The 8044-nt window shown below is 38.0% G+C and overlaps 1 protein-coding gene across 1 annotated transcript in view; it reads right to left on the bottom strand.

Moving 5' to 3' along the window:
- Nucleotides 1-1260: 1260 nt before the first annotated feature.
- The window catches only part of LOC134531544 (protein phosphatase 1 regulatory subunit 14C), a 430032-nt gene continuing 423248 nt past the window's right edge, over nucleotides 1261-8044 (bottom strand). The window contains exons 4-5 of the mRNA XM_063367225.1: nucleotides 6176-6217; nucleotides 1261-4317 (exon numbers count right to left, since the gene is read on the bottom strand). Of these exons, the coding sequence (XP_063223295.1) occupies nucleotides 4276-4317; nucleotides 6176-6217 (84 nt within the window). The 3' untranslated portion in view covers nucleotides 1261-4275. The remainder of the gene's footprint in view (nucleotides 4318-6175; nucleotides 6218-8044) is intronic.

The following is an 8044-nucleotide window of genomic DNA, read 5'->3' as shown; positions in this document are numbered from 1 at the left end:
AATGTGAGTAAATAAAGCCAACTTAATTGAGTCACATGTCTTTGTGTTCGGGGGGCCACGTGGGTCCTTAACCTGGTCAGCGGCGTGTGGGACGCCCTGAGAGCCCACTGCGATGGTTAGGAGCGTGCCCGACGCTGAGAGCGGGCCTAGTTAGGGACAGGTGATACGTAAAAAGTCAGGAGGGCTAATATATCGCCACACACGGGCCACCTAACGCCCTGAGTTAAGAGTTTTCCAGCCGGGTCCACGTGCCCACTCACGTGGTGGCGTCCATTAATCTCGACCGATATTCCCATCTCAACACCGGTACGCCCTCAAGTTATAGGTACACATATAAACGCGCACATACTCTGTACCTGTTTCAAATTCTAGTTTACGTTGTACTGGCCCTTGAACAGAGCACTTTGTACTGTCTGGAGCTCTTTAGTGGCACTTTCAAGGGTGAGTGGACTAACCAGTGTGCGGTCAACCTGACCTGATGCTGATGTGTTTTCTTATAATGTAACATTAAAAATTGTCAGGGAAAACCTGGAAATTTCAGGGAATATCAAAATTTTAAAATAATGGAAACCCTGATCTAGGCATTTGCAGGTTCTAAGTAAAAATTTAATAACACATTTAAGTTATAACAGAGACACAAATACCTTACAAAAAACAAGTACTAGAAACATGTGACAACATTACTACAACACTTTTCCAGTCAGTATAACTATTCCATTTCCTTTGACAGTTCCCAACTTTATTTTTATGTCATTAATGTTGAATGTACCCATGCCAGCCGGGTCCAGAACTGAGTGTCTGTGACCCTTCACGGCCACACTGCGGAAGACAATGCTGAACTGTGGTTTTTAAGCAAGTTCCCAATTATAATTTTCTAGTACTTTTTCCAACAGTGTCATAATTTTGCCAAGCCTCTCCTCACCTAATCTAACCTAAACTGTTTGACCTTGGTAACTCACGACCCTTAGTCAGCTAATCTTGGTTCAGTTAAAAGGGTTGCTCTGTGGGAGCTACACCGATTGGCCCAACACTTATTTAGCCACATTATATTTTTATATTGCGTATAGACCATCTCTACAAAAAAAATTAACTTTCTTCTGAACGGAAGATTGCTCTTCCTTGCATACGTCCATAGGGAAAATAAACAATACAATATTTATTAGAAGTTTTAATTTTTAGCAATGAAACAAAAATATTTTTTTGTAAACTCAATAAGCATCATTCAAAAAAAAAGTTAGGGGAAAGAAATAAATACAGCTGTAGTGATAGGTTGAGCTTTATTTGAGGTGGGCAGTTAATACATTCAGTTCATAAGGTAATGGGTTTCGCTATCTCTGACAAACACTGAACAATTTATACGTATTGTAAATTTGTTTCAGAGTAAGGAAGTGGTCAGTGGTGTTTCAGATCACAGAGCCAGGTCTTGAGTACAGCACAACAGATGAACACACGTTCCAGAATGCAAAACTGGGTATCGGTTAAAATTCCACAAGCAACAACAAAACAATCAACAAATTCCATAATGCAACCAGTAGGTGTTTTTTTTTTTTTTACTTTTAGACATTAAAGTGGTTGAGCAACTAATTTGTATAGAAATGCAATAGGAATCGCAACATACCCCTCAAAAACAAACATAGTATCATATTAAGAAACAAAAAACTTTTAAAATGAAATTTACAGTACCAGATTTTTTTTAATACCTGTCAAATACTTCACAGCACACACAAAACAAACACAAACACGGTAATATAATATTTTCTACCAGGATATCAAGATTTAATAGCAATCCTGATTGTAAAATTAATTATTTTACAATGCTGTAAAGTGGATAAATTTGACAATCAGGAACCACCTGGGTTGTTAAAATTTGCACACACACCATTCAAACTAACATTTACAGGAGGAAACAAGTTATAGCTGCATTATAATCTTTTTCATTGATTTTTTTTCCTGTGTGCGTAAAAAAGATTTTATCAAGTTTTTTCAGATTTTTCTAAATTTCTAGCATTTAAAAAATGTATTTATTTATAAAAGTACACACAATAACGTGCACGTTAACATCCCTGGCAGCTCCAATACAAGTGCATCATGCACATATTTCTGGTGTTAAAGCCTTAAAAACAGCTATAGACATAAATATAATAAAACAGTCAGTTTGTAACCTATGTTCGGTTGCCTGTGAATAACACACACGAGACTCCTGTGTAGTTGAACAGTGGCGCAGGTAACCTGATGTTCTCTGGTCCCCTTTGCTGCGGAAGCACTCCCTAGAGCGGCCACTCTTCTTCGACTCAACAACCACTTCTTTTCCCAGCCATTAATGACTGCAGGAATCATGCATTGGTAGTTATTGATTTTGTTTCCAATTATACAGAATAGCGTGATAGTTTTGTATTTTAAAGTGCCAATAACACTGCGATATGTATTTTTGTACTACTAGCAGAAAGATGAAAATTATCTCTACACTATTAAATAAAAACAATATTGAAGATTGCTGCAGACCATTAAAACAATAGGATTGCCACTGAATGTTGTATACATCATGACAAAAAGATTTTCTTTTGAATTACTCTCTAATATTTCCTATTCTACAACTATAGTAAAGCAAAGATTTTTTTAAAAAATATAGCATTGTGGGAAAAAAAAAACCATTTTAGCAAGATAAACATGTCATTTGATTAATTTAGCATCATTTGATATGTTTACTATGTATGTAGTTGAAAATTATGCCAACATTTAAACTTTATGGGAAAATGTTCCTTATGAACGTAACACTAAATATCCCCTCCGAAACCAACCACTACTCCCTCCGTTCAGAACCGCTACTAGGGCAAGCAAACACGTGGCTGTGCTACAGCGCTACAGCTACAATAAACATTGGCAATGATGTGCTTTGTGAATGCTCGCAATTACAGTGAAATGTAATTACAAGTTACTATGGCTTCCAAACTCTCCCAGAGGATGTACATTCAGTTTTTTTTTTTTTTTCCATGAAGTTTACAATGACCATCCTCTGTATTGAAAATACTCTGCAACCATAGTGATCAAAACTTTTTGGCTTTAAAATGTGACGATTGTGGAAGACGTTCACACGATGGTAACATTGGTAATATTAGGTTATTACTCCTATAAATGGAATTAAACAGAGCATAAACACCTTGTAAAATATTTTGGAGCATTTAAAACAGTCAATTGTAATATTTTGCTAAGATTTTGCTAATCTTCAGCTGCAATACCATCTGTCAACAGCATCATTAACGTAAATGTCATTTCTATTATCTATGAAAAACCAATAATTTCTCCAAGTTATCTCCACTTCTTTTAGTTTTCACAAACTGCTTGATACTACAATTTCATCCCATCTGCAATCTTCAAATATGAACAACACAGGTGTTGCCACTACTCAAAAATGTGCCAAAGCGAATGTTGACAGCAAATCAAAAATTCCTTTTTCTTTGTTCCACTAAAATGTTAGAATATTACACACACACACACACAGAGAGAGGGCAGTCTTACTGAGTGCTAGGGTAGGTTACACTGAACGCTCGGTATTCTGACCGCACTGCAGGTTCCCGTGCCTTCTCTACGACACGAGCCAGATGTGGAGGACCTGAAGTATCCGAATTGGACGAATTCTTTTGCTCGACATTACCGTTGCCAAGGACACATGCAAAGCTAAGCGTTAACATTAAACTGTCGAAACTATTTGGCATGTATTCTTATGCACGAAAACATTTTATAAAAAACTAGTACAAAAGAATAGACGAGTGTCATCTCATTGGGCTTGTTTATAAAACATATTATAAAAAAAATAAATATTTAAAAATAATGCACTTTTGTGTGGACAGTTTGAATTTGTGTTAATTGTAATAAGTAAATAAGTCCCTTCACATACAGCTTTCAAAACTGGTTCATCTGTTTTTTGTTATAGTACGGAGGTAAACTCTAAAAATGAAACAGGCCTTAACAAGTAATCTTCTCACGTACCAATGCACAGACTTGCACGACGGGGGCAAGCCATATTGCTATTCTACACCTAAACACTCGAAATGCACACCAATGCACACACCCGTTACTAACTCGCCTTAGCACGCCTCCAACACTGCACTACGGGAGAAACAAATTCATACAAATAACACTTGCAGAAAACTCATGACAGCAGTAAAAAAACCAACGGATAACAAAACGCTGACAAAGTCTTGAGAGAGTCGTGCATGTGCAGACACGTGACGCGGTGGATCGAGGAGCCGTGCAGAGTCGCGCAAGGCACGGCACTCACAGGGTCTTGGCTCGCTCCAGCAAGTCGTCAACAAACTTCTGCAAACACAAGCACCAACAATGTCAGCGCTTCCCAACATACTGTATTGCGATAAAACTAAAATAACACTGCAAAGCATTTCAAGACAAAACGTAATACTGAAATGCCAGTTAATACCGAAATATAACTAAAAAAATTAAATCAATCAGCAATTTGACAAAACTTAAATAAAAACAACAAAAATGTTATAATTTCCTATCGTAAATTCATTGAATGTAATTATTTAGCAATGATTTATTTACAAAAATGTATAAACTAAATGGATTGGAAAAAATCATATGTTGTTTGATCTTGCATCTCTTATTAGTTACATATTTTTCATTAATCACGTTGTCACATTTTTCAAACACTGAAGAATATGCTGATTTATTCTTATTTTTCTGAGTAATTCTTTTCTATACATGCTTATTACAAATTATCTTACTGTAATAAATTCACGTGTCAGTCAAAATGAGACTGTTTTGGTGAAATAAGTATTAATATATATTTTTTAAGGATCAAAAAAAGAATATCCTGTTTTAAAAATAAATCCATAAAATCTTGTCAACCATGATGTTTCAATTTGTCCATTTAACTCTTTTGCTAAACTGCTTTTGTATACTTATTTAATTTTAATTCTTGTGTTTAACTCCCACTGAAATAAAAACCAGATCAGTTAATAAGTAAATATATATTTTAAAATATAGAAATCAGTGGCGAGGCGTGAGGTTTACATGAGGGGAAGCAATAACTCCGTTCACACCAAAACATGATGAGGTTGGGGGCGGGGGGGGTCTGGGGGCCCTCCGCCGGGAAAATATGGATTTCAAGGTACAAAATGGTGCTATTTAAGTAGTTTTCTTAACTGAACATTGACTATTCCACAGGTAGAAAAATTGACATTTTTTTTTAATACATTATTTTTGAAAAATAATGATTGACTTACATTATTCTGATAGTAAAATACCTACTCTACATTACTTATATACTAAGTGGGAGTGTAGTATCATCGTACGCCCACAAATCCCACACGCACTGCCAGCCAATAGCCCGCGAGAGAGATGCGCGCGCCCCGAGAGACGACCGCCGACTGAAACGCGACATCGCCACCTGCCGTGCCGAACTATACCGGACATAGCCGAAGCAGTCGGCGGAAAAATTCCACCGTCTGCTTCGGCCATGTTCGCTCCAGTTCGGCAAGAAAGCGTTACCTTCGTAGCTTCTACCGCGTATTTTTCCAGCCAATCCCCTCCCTGAACCTTTGTACCATGCCACCCCCCTTCCGAAAGGAAACTACTGCGGCAGCCTTCCTGCTGAAAGCGATCCTACCAGCGCTTCTAAACCTAGCAACGCTTCTAAAACAGCATGTTTTTGTGTCAACGAGTTCTTTTTTTATAGCGCACAGCGCACAGTATTGGGTCCCAAGAAGATAGTATAAAAAATACATACACCTAACTGCACGAGCCAAAGTAAAATACTATTCTGAATAAAATATTTATTTAAAAAATACAATGTCTGGAAACTGCCTGGGCAAGCACTGCTTGCCTTGCTTGCCCTGATGAGACGCCACTGATAGAAATATATTTAAATGTTCATTTACAAGCCAGTTTGATGATAGCTTTAAAGAAATTTTTTGCATTTCAACACAAGTTACTGGGGTTAACATACATCAACTAGGTTTACAATTTTTTGAAGATACAGAAACTTGATTATTAAAATTGAATGTTTGATAATGTGGCTACATATGAACTACCTCAGTAATGAAGGTCTCCTATTATTGAAGCTGAAACATTAAAACTACTAATAATCTACACTAGTTATTTCATAGCATAAAAACCAACAAATATTGCAGAACTAAATCTAAACCTGAAACCATACCTTCACATCATGCTGCGACTTCTTCGCATCTGCCAGCAACATCTGAAAAATATAAAATAATGGAATCAGTCTAGAGGTCCAATACAACATGCCAGTTGGTATTCATCTTGCCATCAAGATTACAGAGAGCCATATAATTGTAACTTAAGTTGCATGCACTCTAAATACATTATTCTAGCCAACATATTTCTTTGTTAACATGAATAATGTTTTGGTAGCATACCCTAAACACGCTTTATTAAATAAATAACACTTAGGCTCTACTAAAAGTTGACACAATATTAGGGGCCAGGCCAGTCGACCCTGGAGGAACGCGACGCAGGTAGCACCTCTCTCTTACCCTTCCCATCTCTCCCCTAGTGCCTTCCCATGGAGTCTGCAGCGCCTCTCCGTCTATCTGGAGGGTTCAACAGATTCCCAGAGCCTCACGTGAAGTGGCGCAACTAGGACGCCATTGTTCTCACAGCTTCCAGTGTTAAGTCGAGCGAGACTTCACACGGCGGGACTTGAGGGGCTGCGCTGCATTCAATTGAAGAGGGTGACTGGTCTCTTGATGAGTGATAGTAGGAAACGAGCGGGCTTCGTGTGTGAAGAGCAGAGCATTGGTGACTGTCGTGGCAGAAGAGTGAGCAGTGCGAGACGGTGTTTTGGGACCGAGGTGCGTAGTAAGAGACAAACAGTAGAGGGAGCCACTGTCGAGCCCAACTCCAGTGTGGATGGTTAATAGTGGACTTATATGAAAGTGTGACTAATATGTGGACATTCAATTAATTTGTTGTAATTTAAGGGAAAATGCACATAGTTAACAAATAAGCTCTAATTAATTTGGGCTATCCTTTCTGCACCTGTATTTCCCATAAGTAAACATATTTTTACAAACTACCTACATGTTTTCTATGAAGAAGGTGTGTGGTGACAGACATTTATTTATTAAGAGCAAGAACAACCCCCCTCTACAACTATTCAGGGGAGGGAAGACAAGGTACCCAGGGGCAGATAATTTTCTGGGGCCCCTCTTCGCTTATCAATGTAGAAATGTAGTACAATGCTATGATCACTAACTGCCAACTTGATCAAGATTTAAGTATTGTGGTTCATACAATCCTGTACAATGCTACTGTATATTGACTAATGCTTATGGAATCTCGAACAGTTTGTGCAATACAATGATATACATTAACCAGTTTAATCAACATATTTAGGCTATGAACTTGACACAATTTTATATTGTAATTGTAATAAATCCATAATTTAAAATTGATACAAGTACCCTTTATTTTATGTAACTACTTTCTAGACTAAAACAAAATCCAAGAGTTGCTTTTGAAATGGCAACCATCAGTATAAAAATAAATACTAATCGCAAACACCATAACTAACGGGGTTGGAACACCGCGGGCAGACTTGTGCACTCGCCAGGAAAATTTCAACATGAATGTTTTCATTACACGCGGCAGCAACGCCTGCCTCTCCCGAGACCATCGCTGGGCGGATTTAAGTGACTTAGTGCTCGCAGTTCCTAGCAGTTCCTGGCAGTTCCTGGGGATTAGACTATTCTAAACTGGTGGTGTTAAAATTAAAACATCTTGTTAAAGACGACAAGCTAGAGACGAGTTCTCTTTTCCACTTAACCAACTTCTAGATGCACTAAACACACTGTTGTTAATGTCGCTTCCTGCCTGCACTATCTCTCCCATGTGGAGAGCCTGGAAGAAATAGGAGGACAACAGGGAATTTCCTATGAAAGGACATGCAGACTTACTCAAAAGTAGCTCAAAGCATGGTTGTGACCCAAGCCAGTTATGAGCTACATTTTACCGCTGCCACTGTAACAGTGTTCCCATGATCCTAGTGGAAATGTAAGTTCAC

Source organism: Bacillus rossius, chromosome 5 (assembly GCF_032445375.1).
Source record: "Bacillus rossius redtenbacheri isolate Brsri chromosome 5, Brsri_v3, whole genome shotgun sequence".
Taxonomy (NCBI): domain Eukaryota; kingdom Metazoa; phylum Arthropoda; class Insecta; order Phasmatodea; family Bacillidae; genus Bacillus; species Bacillus rossius.
This window is presented reverse-complemented; position numbering and strand designations above follow the sequence as displayed.